Source organism: Hydra vulgaris, chromosome 10 (assembly GCF_038396675.1).
Source record: "Hydra vulgaris chromosome 10, alternate assembly HydraT2T_AEP".
Lineage (NCBI taxonomy): Eukaryota > Metazoa > Cnidaria > Hydrozoa > Anthoathecata > Hydridae > Hydra > Hydra vulgaris.
In genome coordinates, this window is record NC_088929.1 from 15894973 (window position 1) to 15910460 (window position 15488).

Genomic DNA, 15488 nt, shown 5'->3' on the forward strand with positions numbered 1-15488 from the left:
GAAAATAAATGTAATATGTAACTTTTTTGTCAATGTCCTAATTTAATGGCCAACACTATATATATATATATATATATATATATATATATATATATATATATATATATATATATATATATATATATATATATATATATATATATATTTTATATACTTTAACTTTACATTATGGAACACCCTTATATACATATATATAAAAAAAAAAAATATATATATATATATATATATATATATATATATATAAATATATATATATGTATATATATATATATATATATATATATATATATATATATATATATATATATATATATATATATATATATATATATATATATATATGTTCTAATAATTAGGACAACTTTTTTAATTTTTGTTAAAATCATTTATTTTATAAATACATGTTTCGACTATATCATAGCCAGTTAAAATATATTAAAATGCTTAAATCAAAATAGTAAAATTAAGTTAAATTAATAGAGACCTTATAATAAAAAATACAATAAAAATCCAATTAAATAATGTAACAAATGTTTTTAAAAGATAAAAGAACCGGTAATGTTAAAAGGAACTAGATTGAAATTGTCATTTTTACATGGTTCATTTGTTTATTATTGGGTTGTAAAAAATGTTCGTTCGGTTTTATTAAACAACTTTATTTAAACAAAAAAACATTAATTAATCAATTATGTATTCTCCGTAATTATTTATGACCTCCTCCCAACGTTCGGCTAGTTTGTTGATGCCTTCTCGCAATAACTCGCCCGATCTGGTGTCGAAGAAGTAGTTGAGCCAGTTTTTGAGGTCCTCTTCATCATCCAAGGTAGTGCCTCTCATATGGTTTGACATGGAGCGGAAAAGATGGTAATCGATTGGCACAAGGTCAACTTGCACAACATGCGGCCTAGCGTTGTCATGAAGGAGAATGATTTGACCTTGTCAATCGGGTCTCTGTTGAATAGCTTCATTCACGCAATGCAATTGGGCAATGTAAAGGTCCTTCTTGACCGTGGCATTCCTTTCGAGCATTTCCTAGTGCAGCACACCTTTGCAGTCCCAAAAAATACAGATAATAGCCTTTTTTGAGTGAAGATCTGCTTTATTCTCAGCTTCTGCGTACCTTCTGAACCAATCCGTTCTTTTTTTTGCTTCATATTCACATATAGACACCATTTTTCATCTCCTGTAACAATTCAGTGTAAAAACCATTGTTTATTGCCTCGTGTTGCTTGATGGCGCACAAGATGTTGAGCAGCGATTTGATGGGAATTTTCTTTGTTGTTTTCATTAAGCTGGTGAGGCACCCAAGCTCCAAGTTTTTGAGAAAAACCTATTGATTGAAGATGATTGGAGATGGTCATGGCACTACATTTCATTTTTTTGGCTAATTCACGGGTTGTTTGGCGACCATCTTCCTTCAACAGGGCCTTTAGATGCTCCTTATCGAATTCTGATGGTTATCCACTTCGAGGTGTGTCTTCGAGGTCAAAGTCACCATTTTTGAATATTGCAAACCATTTTTGTGCTGCTCGCTTCCCTATGACACCTTCGCCATACACATTGCATATGTCCCGAGCTACTTCGGCTGCTTTTTGACCTCAATGAAAAGCGAAGAAAAGTGATAATGTTGATTTCTGCCTCCTGGATATTCCATTTTAAAGCCTGGAAAAATAAGAAAAAATTAAGTCTTTCAAAAACAAATAATACAGGTTTGTAGAGCAAAGCAAGTACTATTTAAAGAATACAAACACTTTACCGTATAACAACAAAAACTGTTATGAAACAAAGGAATACAAAAACCAAACAAACTTTCTTTACAACCCAATAATAGTGGGTTTTTCCCACTCATGTACATGCTTTCTTTGAGTCTTAATAAATTTGTTGGAGGCCGAATCCAAAATTGTAAAATTAGCATGATTAAAACTATTAAAACAGCTTTCATTTGAATGAATATGTTTATAAATGTGATTTTTTATGCCTTTTTTTGGTGCTCAACTTTTCGTGTCTTTAAATGGCGAGTAGTTTCGCCAATATTGCGTATTCAAATATGCGTATTCAAATTTATATACAACAAATGAATTAAAGTCTATAGGAAAGGGATCTTTTGCGGAAAAAATTTTGAAATTTTAAATGAAGTAAAAACCAATCTTACGGTGACTGATTTACAATATCTTTTAATGATTGCGTTTAGTTTTTGTTTAGTTAAATCAGATATTTTTACAATATAAGGAAGTTTAAAATATTGATAATTTTGTAGGTTTTCCGAATGTGATGAAATGTCGATTGGTGTTGTTAATATAAGAGCTATAGATTTTTTTAATATATATATATATATATATATATATATATATATATATATATATATATATATATATATATATTTATATATTTATATATATATATATATATATATATATATATATATATATATATATATATATATATATATATATATATATATATATATATATATATATATATATATACAAAAACACTCCTAGTCGAGCTTACAGAGAGATGTTTTTTTGTGCCTGTTTTGTTGTTGTTTTTTTACTTTTTTTAAACTATTTTTGCCATATTTATATATATATATATTTTTTTTTATTATTATTTTTTTTTTTATTTATACATATATAAATTTATTATTTTATTATATAAACATTTTTTTTATATTGATTTTTGTTATTTTTATTTACTTGTTATATATTATATTTCATTTTTATTTTTATCTCTTTACAAAAACAATTAATTACAGTAATATAACCATATTTAAACCTTGCCATAACCCTTGCAAGTCAGGTTATTTGATAGTCAATGCATGTACTTTTTGTTCTTTACAAAAGTTGCTTACGGGGACATTTTTTTTACAAAAAAACAATGCTTACGGGGACAAAAAATTAACGGGTACATTAAAATGTCCCCATAAGTGTTCATTTTTTTGTAAAATCTGTCAGTGTAAGTGATACTATAGGTGTGTATATATATATATATATATATATATATATATATATATATATATATATATATATATATATATATATATATATATATATTCAAACTTCCCTTATATACTGACCTTAATCCAAAGTATAAGAAACAATTACTAAACAATGTAAAACCTAACAAACTATTACCTTATTACATGAAATACTATAGGAAGTTTCTAATCTTGGTATAGATGGTACACTAGCAGTGAAAGAATTATTATTCTGCTTAACAGCAAGTTTTGTAACATGCTCAGCATATTCAGCAATTGGAGCTACTGTTAGTGTAATAGTGTTAGCTAAATATTAAATTGAAACCAAGTTGAATTTATATTTTTATTTGTATCATTATTATCTAAAATCGTGTTTAAAATTAATTATTTTAAGAATATAATAAAATATAGTATAAAAATAAACAAATTTTTAGTTTAAAAAAAATTATTCAAGTATGGGAAGGATGTCATAAGCTATCCTAAATTTAACAACGAATCTCCTTAAATTTAATTACAGTAGTCATGTTTACATTGCATGCCAGTTGTTTTATTAAGTATAAATACTGAATTTAACAGCAATAATGAAAAAATATATACTATTTTGAATTAAATTATATTAAAATAATAATAATAATGAAACTATAAACATTAAAATTAGTAAAGTTTACCTGATGAAGCAATCATTCCAATAATATCTTTACGACTAACATTTTCAACATTCACACCATTTAATGCAATTAAATGATCTCCAGGAAGTAATCCAACATTTGAACTATTAGCACCAGGTTCAACTAAATGAATCATTCGTTTGTCTCCTTTCCTAACACTTGATGAACGTCGAAGAACAATTCCAAAATCTCCTGCTTTAGTTCGATTAACATTTATTGTTCTTGATTCATTGCTACTATAACTACTTTTAAAGACAGGTTCATTTAAATCTGGACTAACTGCCTTATTATCAGTTGCAGAAACATTTGACATATTACTTTGGGAAGAATATGAAGTTGTGTCATCTTCTGCTGATTCAGGATTAATTTCTCTGTCAAATGTTGATTTAATACTGCTAGATGGACTGTTTAAAGTGGGTGAAAATAAATGAGAGAGTGGAGGTGAGAATGTTGGTGATTTTGCATGTGAATGTGTTGGTGAATGTGTGGATGGCGGTTTGTGTGAAAAATTAAGTGAAAGTTTAGAAGAATTAATTTTTGATTCCGAACTTTTTTCATTAAAAGTATTTCCTTGATGAAAATATTCCTCTTGTGAATCGTTAGATTTTTGAAACGCTTCGTCGATTCTTATACCATCTGAATCAGGCGATTCTGGTAATTCAAAATCATGATTACTTTTATCTCTATTTTTCTTACTAAATTTAAATAATTTAAAATTTCTTTTATTTTCTAGGTCATTAGACCCAGTTATATTTTCAAAACTTGAACTTTCTGGTAGAGAACTACCTTCTTTTTTTTGTTTAGTTCTGCGAAACATTTTAGAACCTTTTTGACTATTTACTTGCAGCTTAACACTTCAAGAAACATAAACCATACATAGTATAAGCCTTTACTCCATTTTCTAAAAATAATATTACGAAATCTGCACTTTGAGTGTAGCTTTTCGTAACCTTATTTCAAATATATGGTTTCAAAACAAATATATATAGCGTCATTCCGGGTTTTTCAATTACTTTTTTCCCGTAATAAGTGTCACCTATTTTAAACATCTCAACTTCATAAAAAAAAATTATAAATACAATTTTAAAACTAAAACCCCTTTAGAATTAGATCTACAAAGCTCTGGAAAAGTTAAAGACTGCAGTTGAGTGCAATTGATATGAACAAATAGAGGCTATTTACATTAAAAAAAATTTTAAATCCCTATTTCTTTATATATATATATATATATATATATATATATATATATATATATATATATATATATATATATATATATATATATATATTGATTAGAAAATCTTTTTTATTCTTATTTTGAGCAGCCGTAGCGCAGTGGTTAGAGTTCTGGCTCAGAACCCAGAAGTCATTGGCACGGCAGGGAGGCGTAAACTTCTCGTTAAAAGCTCTACCGCGGTGCGAGAGAGCATTTAACAAAACCACAAACAACCCACTTTCAAAATCATAAAACTTAATTTGGCGCAGTTTTGATTAAAATACTATTTTTGCTAAAAATACAATTATAACAAGCCTTTCTGACGTACAGAACGTAACTTTATAAAAAAGTGTCCGTTGGGCATCTATAATATTTAGGTAGCATACATCTAAAAATAAATTTAAAAAATTTTTGAATTTTAAGATTTTTAATTTTTTCGATTTTGAGTTTTTTCATTCCTGCACTATTTTAAAAAAATTTAATATAAAAAATTTTATGAAATTTGATATAATTGCATTTTAGTAAAAAAATAATAAAAATAATTTTTCCTAACAACGGTTTACGTACAATTAAACGTTTGAGTTCTTTTTTAAAAAAAACACTTTCTCATTGACAAAGATTTATTAAATGACTTTCAGGACTTGATAAATAAAATAAAACACTTCTTTGACCCTCAAAATTTTCATGAAAAACAATAAAAAGTGGTATGTTAAGGTTTAAAGCGTTGAACTTATTGATATTGTATTGTAATATATATATATATATATATATATATATATATATATATATATATATATATATATATATATATATATATATATATATATATATATATATATATATATATATATATATATATATATTGTATTGTATATATATATATATATATATATATATATATATATATATGCATGCATTCATACATACATACATACATACATACATACATACATACATATATACATACATACATACATACATACATACATACATACATACATACATACATACATACATACATACATACATACATACATACATACATACATACATACATACATACATACATACATACATACATACATACATACATACATACATACATACATACATACATACATACATACATACATACATACATACATACATACATACATACATACATACATACATACATGCGTACAGAATTTGAAGCACAAAAAATCCTTATGAATAAAAGATAAAACTAAAAACTTCAGAAAAATGAAACAGTATGATTAAAAAAAAAATCCACTTGTGTTTGAAACTAAAATGAACTTAAGTGAGTTAGAAACGGGAACTTATGCCGTTCGAATATTGAACTTGTTTGGTTGGAAAAATGAACTTGTGTAAATAAGAAATATGAACTTTAATAAACAAGAAATATAAACTTATGCAAATAAAAAGGATGAACTTATTCAAATGAGCAATAAGATTTTATGCAAATACGCAGTAAAAAATTCTGCAAATAAGAAAGTTGAACTTATTTAAACAAAAAGTATAATTAAAGTAATGAAATAGTTCGTAAAAAAAAGTGAAATAACAAATTCGTAGGAAAAAAGTAATAAATAGATGTATAAAAATAAATTTGTACAAAATGTAACTTGCAACATATAATTTGCAACATATAACTTGCAACATATAACTTGCAGCATAACTTGCAATAAAATTTACGCATTATAACTTTCCTTCTGAAAAAATAAAATAAAAAGTTACGAAATAGGAAAAAATAAATAATGTCGCTTAATTTCTTTTAAAATAAAAATTAAAAAGATTAAAATTAATTAAAATTATTAGTTAAAAGCAATATCGAGAAGGACCACAACCTCTCATAAAAAGTATTTATTTAAGCATGATTCAACCAAAGCGATGCAAGGTTGACTAAAATAAACTTTAAATAAATTTAAAAAGCTTATCTGTACAACCCAGATAACTTCAGAAGAAGTCATGCACCCCGTCACAAACCAGAAGCGTTTGCTTCAATTTTGGTTTGAATTTGTTAAGATTTTTAAGTTTATTAAATATAATTTTATTCCATACTTTTGTCCTATAATAGATATTGAAAACTCAGTTGCGGCAAAAACTTTTGGGCTGAATATAAGTGTTGTTTGAGTATATGGTTAAGTATCTGTGCTTATTTATTATGAATAACGAATTAAAAATGTTAGGTGTTATTTTTGTATTAACTTCGAACATAAAAATTAAAAGATGATAAATGTTTAGCTGGTAGATATTGAGTATATTCAGGTTTATAATTAGTTATTTGGAGTGTGTTAAACGGTCTACATTAGATAATATTCTAACTGCATCTTTTTGTTCATTAAAGAATTTTTTAATTTTGTTTTGATTTGTGCTACACTAAACCACAGGGCCGCCAAAAGGAGGGGCAAAAGGGACATACGTGACCCGGGCGCAAAGATAATTGGGGCGCCAGAATTCGAAGGACAAAAAATTTTTTTTTAGAAATCTTAAATATTGTTTTAACTTTTTTTGCTTTTTCTGTTGTCTATACAGTGACTTTGAGTGTCTATAAAGAATTAATCTTGTATAGTTAGATATAAGTTTTTTTGAAAAAATAAATTTACAGTTTATGAACCAATATAGTGTAAAATTGGCTTTTCAATCTTAAATAAAATGACGAGATTTTAATTATAAAAAAGTAAACAAGTGATTTTTGTTGATTAGGTATTTAATAAATTTAATTCATAATGTGTGTATAACAACCAACTTGTTTTATTTAAATTACCAAAGAATTAATGCTTTAAATAATTTATCTTCTTTTCTTGGTAGGTGTGGATTAACTATAAAAAAAATGTTGACTTGTTTTTTATATTGACGACATTAAAGTAGACACTAGATTTTATCCGAACAAAACATTTTATAGTTTAAGATAAACTTTGCGCGTTATTTTTGAAGAAAAATATTATTTTATAAACGCTTTTTTATAAATTTTTATATAAATAAATTATATTTCATAATTTTATATTTCATAAACTTTATAACTATATTTTATAAATACTTTTTTCATAAATACTATATTTCATATATACTAAAAGTATTAAAAAAAGTACTTCATAAATGATTATTCTAAAAATTTCAACGAAAATCTTTTGTTAAAATTTTAACATTCTGTTGAGAGTTAACTACTGTAGTTAAACTTTAGCAAATAAAGTTTATTTTTATAAAAAAAGTTTTTTTCAAAGTTTTAATGAAAAAGATACATCAAATCTACATCAAGCTAGTCTAGTGATTAAGCAAGTTACTTATTAAGCTCCTGTCATTGAAATAAAACATGTTGAAAAAATGCATTGCTGTATACATCAGTTTCTGGTCAAAGATGTTTGCACATACAAAATACGGCGTTTTCAACATGCTCACAACTTCTAGATCTATGCAGACGATGTGAACTGGATCCAATTTCAGATCAACAGGTTTTGAGTTGTATAACATGATATTATAAAAGACAAATCAAATGACCCGTTTCAAAAACGGAAAAAAAGTTGAGGCTTATAAATACAAGCTGGTGTCTGTTACCTTCTTACCGCGCTAAAGCTATGGAGAAAATAAACAAAGATAAGATTATGTAACACTGTACACAATCTATTTCAAAGTCTCAACAAATCTGATTGAATATCACAACATTCTAAAGGAGTCATTTCATCGTTGATACCTGATTGATAAAATTTTTACCGACTTTGTCAAAGCATTTATCACAGTTTCACACAGACTTCTTCATAAGAATCATGTCTATGACATATGAGGCTAGCTATTAAACTAGAGTACTGGTTGGCTAGCTGATAGACAACAATGAGTAGTAATTGGAGAATAAACGCCCGATTTTAGAAAAAAAAGTAGTGGCGTTCCTGAAGGATCAGTTCTTGCATTACTCCTATCGTGTTCTTTGTCAATAAATTACCAGACTGCATTTATAACCAAACCAAGTTATACTTTAACTTTTTGGAAACCAGACGATCATCTCAGGTTCCCGCTAAACTAATTGCAAAAAGATTATGGTAAACCACGGTTTATAGCTTATTTTACAATCTATATGGAAAGTAAATCTACTTGCGTTCTAGTTTTTAACACAATGCTAGTATCTGTCACAGAAGGTGAACTACTTTTGAGTAAACTAAAATTGATTAAATAAAAGTTTACAAGGTCACTATAACAAACGAGCGTCCATCGGACACTCATGTTGAAAATAAATTGGATACATTTCTACTGTTAATTGACACAATAATAATAATTTTTGCTTGTAAAAAAAAGCAAGAAAAGAGTATTTTCATTATTAGTTAGAAAGAATCTGTCAATTAAACCTAATCAGCGAATGTTAAACGTGTTGCATAAGTGTTATTTAATCCAGTGATATATATTATATTTATATAAGTGATATATATTATATATATATAATTAGAAATAAAAATACGATTAACTAAAGCGTGGTTAAACGACTTGGCAATTAAAGATTCGCAAATAATAGCTTCGCAATCATTGATAACTTCGCAATCATTCATAATGAGTTTCTTCGAAAGACTTAAAAACGTCATATATGACGTCTTAATTATGCGCCATGTTTTATGTTAATTATTTTTACATTTTATTAATTGGTTAGTAAAGTACAACATTTTTGAAAACTTTATAATTGATTCAAAAATTCGTTTGTAGCTTGTAATTCGATTAATTTTTAAAAGTTGTTTTTTATTTACATGACTTTTTATTTACATATTAATTACATACATTATTTACATAATTACATAGATGCGTTGTAATTTTGTTTTGATGGTTCTATGATACCCAGTGTTAATCAAGGATTTTAAAAATGTTTTTTCTTAAATAAATTTTCTAATTTTTTAAAGTGCTTTATTATAGTGGTTTTGAAATATCTTATTGAAACTGTTATAAGCTATATCAGTAATTTTAGTTTTCAGGACAGGTTCTCGATCTGTAGAAGATGAAGGCTTTTAAAATGAACAAAGCGTTCATTAATTATTCTTTTATAATAATTTATCATTATATGCTGAAGTTAAAACAGATGATATAAAATAGAAAAAGTACTTTTATTAAAAAGTACACGTCCTTTTGTTTTTGGATCCGCAGTTCTAGCCACATTTCCGACATTGATAAAGAAAGACGCAGGAACTTCCTAATTAAATGCTCTTTCTCGGTGTTCTGTGATTAGACTTTGTAGACTATCTGGTGCATTTTAATAACACCGACAACAACAACTAAACAACAAACGAATACTAACCAAACAAAATTTGTTTTTATCTAAAATACAAATTGATCAACTGTTTTATTGACAACCAAAATTTTTTTATACATTTTTGAAATAATTTTATTAAAGTAAAGAATAAAAGGAATAAGACCACAAATGGGCAAGGCAAGCTAAGCAAGTCTAAAAAAAAAAAGATACTCTTGTGGGCAAGGCAAGCTAAGCAAGTCTAAAAAAAAAAAAGATACTCTTTGCTTCTTTCAGATTTTGCATACTTTTGTGAAATTAAATTTTTGAGATTTCAAAAAAAATTAATAAATTAAATTGGTATTACATTAAAAACATTTCCCGACAAAATACACTGCTTTTTAAAATACAAAATCGTTTATAAGAGAAAAAAAATATCTTTGTTTTAAAGACAGAATATTTATTTTTACATGCGAAATATAGAAACATCTTTTTATTCGCTGCTAACCTTTAACTTTTTTGATAGTGGTTCTTTGCTAGAATCCTTTGGCATTTCTTCCACCATAAGAATTCCTTTAAATGTATATTTTCGCGAAAAAGCATGGGATATAGCAATATGCGCGTTTTTACGAACGCTATTTAAGCAATGAGCTCCTTTCAAATCAAATAAATTTGCAATATTAGCAACGTCATGTGGCGATCGAAAGTCCATTCTTGTACTACCCCCACTACATAACACAATTCCTCTCGCGTGTTTAGTTTTTTGCACTAACTGTTTACCGTTGCTGAAAATACTTTTTCTTAAGGAAACACTCTTAATAGCTGCACTGTAACATATCTCAAATGTCAAATCTCTCGATGTAGCTAAAGATACAAGATTATGAGTTGGTTTATATTCTAATTTATTTTCTAACGGTAATGAAATAATATCTACGTCTATTTTGCCATCAACAAGAGCTTTGAACATTTTTTCATTGCCCGGTATTACCGATATAATATCAAATGCGTCAAAGAGCTCTTTATAAAAGTCGTTTCGCAACATCGGAATTTGGTCAAAATTTTCTAAAGGAAACGTTAGACGTGAAAGAAGTTTGAAGTCTTTTGGGAGATTAAACTCAGGATCCTGTAATTTATTTATATCATCAGTAAGACGTTGAACTAAATTTTTAATCGAAAATATATCCTCATTAACAGTTTCTTTTCGCTTTCGTTTTTCTTCATTATTAATTTTCTTTTTAAGACCATCAAACACGTTTTGAATGCGATTTATAGCAACTACACTGTAACCAAGGGTGATAAGTTGTTTTACATTTAACAAATTTTCTGTATAAGATAAAGATTCTACTACGTTCAAATCGCAAAATCCGTTCATTTTATGTAAACTATGAAGAATAACAATATAAGCTAAAAATATTTATACAACTTTTTAAAAAATAGTGCTCAGGGGCCGATGCAGCATTTTTTGATTTAACTTTGAGATAACTTCCAGACACGGAGGAAACTCTAAATAATTATATGTTTTTACTTATATCAAATAAGGATGCTTTGCAAAAAATTGCTATGATTGGAGCCTGGATACATAAAAAAAACCTAAAATTTTAGCTACACCTGCCCCAAACGTGAGAGCAACAAGTAGATAAAATATTTTTTTTACTATTCTCAACTAAGTTTTTTTTCATCGATAAATTTTAAAATTTACACAATAATCTCTTAGCGTTCAACAACCATAGCCTTATAAAATTTGTAATCCCTCTAATTATGTGTGTTGGGGTGGGGGTCATAATTTTTGAACGCTAAAAAATTATTGTGTGAGTTTTAAAATTTTGCCCATGAATATAGATTTAGTTGAGAATAGTAATAGATTTCATTTGATATAAAATTTCAAATAAAAAGAATGATATAAAATAAAAAGATCCAATTAATTAAAAATTTAAATTAACCAAAATGGAATGAATAAAAAATTTATTAAAATGAAAAAAAAAATTATGCATAAAAATAAACTTTTTATAAAAATTATTTATTTAAAATTAATTTGTAAAACATTTTTATTACTTAACCACTATTTGGTTTAAACTTTTACCTTTTTTATTACCTAACTACTGTGGTTTAAAATAAAAAACAATAAAATACATAAATTGCATTGCACATATAATTAGCAAATATTATATCATATATCAACAAGTGAAATCATTTATTATTCAAAGTTATATTAAATATTGCAAAGTACTACATAAAACAATTTACATAAAACATTTACATAAAACCATACGCAGAAGGAACTTTTATCAAATTACTGAATACTTATTTAAAACAAATTATTTTAAATTAGTATTCAGTACTTTATTATGAATTGCTAAACTCTTACCTCATTAGTTGCAACAAATAAATGTTGCATTTGCTGCATTAACCAATCATTGCAAATCGATAAAAAAAAATTTAACTATCAAATATCTTTATTTATTCGTGGCTTTAAAACATCTGTCCTTATTGCAACAATTGTAAGCATACTAAAAATTGTTAACAATTGTTTTCCTCATCACAACAATTTGTTTCAATTAATTAAATTAATAAACAATTGAAAGTAAAGTATTAGAGTATTAAATTAATATCACAAAAATAAATATTTAAATGATACTTTTTTTTTCAAAATTAAGTACGTGGATTACAGATATATCACTAAATATTTAAGGGACAATTATATAAAACGTTTTCTTATGTGGTTAATTTATAATAAGATTCTTTTCCTAATTTAAGAATCAAGAAAAAATTCACAATTTTAAAAGTTTTCATCATAAATTAATCTTAATGCACCAAATCATTCTTTTAGTTGTATATCACGACTTTATTTTTTTAATTTTTGGTTTATGTTTTTCTATTAGTGATTTAGAGCATGTTTCAATCTCCTCAGCAAGTCCTGGATTTCTGCGCACTAATAACTTTACATCTTCAATATTTATAGTTGTTCTTTTAGCATGCTTGGCAAATGCTTCAAGATCAGTTGCAAATAATTCAATTTTATTTACAACGGTTTCTGTCAAACAAGCTATAAAAGCTTTAGAATATGTCACATTATGTTCATCAGACTTCATTTCACATATCTTCCCTACAGCATAATGTAGAGCAGCCTTTAACTGTGATTTTTCATCATCTTCATTACTTTCAGCCATATTTTAGTATTAATCTGAAAAGGTTTTTAAGCACTACAAAATATTGTTTTGCGCAAAAGCAATTGTACTTGGGTAAAAAAATACATTATATAAGATTTTTTTTTTTAAATTTTATATAATTTTACTTCTTTTGAGATCCAGCTTGACATACCTTAAAAGAATTTTAAACAATCAATACTAAAGATCTGTCAAATGTTTAAGGGCATTGAAACATTTTATAAAGTTACAAAACACAATTAGATATGGAAGCAAATATTCTTTTATATAAATATGTATGTATGTATGTATGCAACCTTCGAAATGAGGTTGGCAATAAATTGCCTTCCTCAAATTACTGAGGTTAGAGGGGTTACCATAAAACATAGAAACGAGGTCGGCAATTTTTTGCCGACCTTAAACACTTTTAGGTTGGTAGTTAGGTCGGTAATGCCGAATGCCGACCCTAATTCTGAGGCCTGTGTATGTGTGATTAACGCATGTACATATGTATGTATGTATATGTACATACATATGTATGTATATATGAATGTATGTATGCATATATGTATGTATGTAAGAATGTATGCATGTATGTATGTATGTTATTACGTATGCACTACATATGTACATATACATTATATATACATATATATATATTTATATATATATATATTTATATATATATATATTTATATATATATATTTATATATATATATTTATATATATATATATATTTATATATATATATATATTTATATATATATATATATTTATATATATATATACACACATACATAAACATACACACACATGCACACAGAATTAGCACTTGTTAGTACTCCATCCAAGAAATGAATTTATAAAATGGGTAAAAAAAAATTAGTCATAAAAGTTGTTTGTAAAAAAAAAACTATTGAAAAGGTTTTAAAAAATAAGAAGGAAGTAAAAATTATAAAACTTTATACCTCATAGTTTGACCTATTTTCAACTATCTAATTAAAACATAAAAGTCCTTTAAAAAAATTTTAAAAGTTTAAAATGTATTTATACAACAGTGTTGATAACAGAACATGTCTTAATCTCTTCAGAAACACCACTCTCTAATAAGTTCAATTCCATTGAAACACTGATCGTATTATTAACTGCATTCATACCTGCTAATATTTTATCATCACCTAAATCAGATTTGACTTTTGAATCATTTATAGGTGTTGGATTCTGTAACTTGCTTATGCTAGAAGTATCATTTACTCTTTCTAGTTCAACTATCAATTCACAATGAGGAGTCATTGGAAATAAATCAATGGGCACTGCACGTTTTGTTTTAAATGGTTTTCCAGCACGCCTCTTGCTTTGTTTTTGACATAAGCTAAAAATAAGTTCAGTAAAAAATGTTTTTTTTTGGATGTTTTACAAGATAAAATAATACAGTTACTATAGAAACCAAAATAATTAATTAACTTGAGTTGAATTTACAGAGTTTATCCAGGTTAAGTTTTAAAAATCAGAAAATTTTTTCCGATTTTTAAAACTTTTTATAAAAATATCCGCAAAAAACCTGGAAATATAAATGCTTTTTGTGTAACTAAGAATATCTTGTGTATTTGAAAATTATTTGAAAGCACATACAAATAAAGTGCTCATAGAATAAAGATTATTTGCAAGGGAAAAATGTTTATATAATTTAATTTTTTGAATAAGTAAAATAGCTTATTTCTGTGGGTGTAACAATGTTAATAAAAGTTTTTTTTTAAAAAAAATTTTATTTGGAGGTAGTTAAATGTTTTTTGTTTTTTTTTTCTCAAAATTTCATAGAATAAGTGCATTAACGCATACATAAATTGACTGTTAAAGCCATAGCCATAGTGAAGTGTACATTCATCTACTGACTTAAATAGGGATAGGCGTAGTGGAGTGTACATTCATCGACTGAGGGTTTAAGTTTTGGAAGACAATCTTTTGAATTAATAAAAAGCATTTCAATACTCGCCTAAATAGGGTTTATAAAATAATTTAATTTATCAGAAGAAATTATTAAATTAAATTACACCAAACTTTTAGGTGAAATAGTCAAAATAATTAATAATAAATATATGCGTCCAATTAAGAAAAAATTTGTTGTACACGCATACAAACAATGTCTAACCTAACTAAATATAACATAGAGTAATTGATGAATGATAATCTTTACTGTTTTAAGTATTAGATGACAAAGTTCCAAAAAAAAATTAACTTGTAATTCCAGAAAACTATTTGGATATCCGGAAAAATCAAAATTTTGAA

At 26.0% G+C, this 15488-nt stretch overlaps 4 protein-coding genes across 5 annotated transcripts in view; all 4 read right to left on the minus strand.

Annotated features, from left to right (window-relative positions):
* The window catches only part of LOC101236736 (unconventional myosin-XVIIIa), a 73874-nt gene extending 69182 nt beyond the window's left edge, over positions 1–4692 (minus strand). The window contains exons 1-3 of one of the 2 annotated variants that reach the window (XM_065807356.1): positions 4596–4675; positions 3646–4546; positions 3135–3283 (exon numbers count right to left, since the gene is read on the minus strand). In XM_065807356.1, coding sequence (XP_065663428.1) covers positions 3135–3283; positions 3646–4462 — 966 coding nt within the window. In that variant the 5' untranslated portion in view covers positions 4463–4546; positions 4596–4675. Of the gene's footprint in view, positions 1–3134; positions 3284–3645 lie in introns of both variants that reach the window. The other variant, XM_065807355.1, reaches the window with a different exon arrangement.
* Positions 4693–10406: 5714 nt separating this feature from the next.
* LOC100210147 (ribonuclease P protein subunit p30) lies at positions 10407–11492 on the minus strand. The gene has a single exon (XM_065807358.1). It carries the CDS (start codon positions 11428–11430, stop codon positions 10552–10554), a length of 879 nt encoding a protein of 292 aa, XP_065663430.1. The 5' UTR covers positions 11431–11492; the 3' UTR covers positions 10407–10551.
* Positions 11493–12892: 1400 nt separating this feature from the next.
* On the minus strand, positions 12893–13225 carry LOC100207713 (centromere protein S). Its single transcript, XM_065808445.1, has one exon. The coding sequence runs from the start codon at positions 13223–13225 to the stop codon at positions 12893–12895; it is 333 nt and encodes a 110-aa protein (XP_065664517.1).
* Positions 13226–14171: 946 nt separating this feature from the next.
* LOC100213671 (tRNA (uracil-5-)-methyltransferase homolog A) overlaps positions 14172–15488 on the minus strand; it is a 44995-nt gene continuing 43678 nt past the window's right edge. The window contains exon 24 of the mRNA XM_065807357.1: positions 14172–14574. Coding sequence (XP_065663429.1) covers positions 14250–14574 — 325 coding nt within the window. The 3' untranslated portion in view covers positions 14172–14249. The remainder of the gene's footprint in view (positions 14575–15488) is intronic.

What these genes read in the sequence shown, in the direction of transcription:
- LOC100210147 (XM_065807358.1), bottom strand. Translation starts at nt 11,430, where the DNA reads ATGAACGGATTTTGCGATTTGAACGTAGTAGAATCTTTATCTTATACA.
- LOC100207713 (XM_065808445.1), bottom strand. Translation starts at nt 13,225, where the DNA reads ATGGCTGAAAGTAATGAAGATGATGAAAAATCACAGTTAAAGGCTGCT.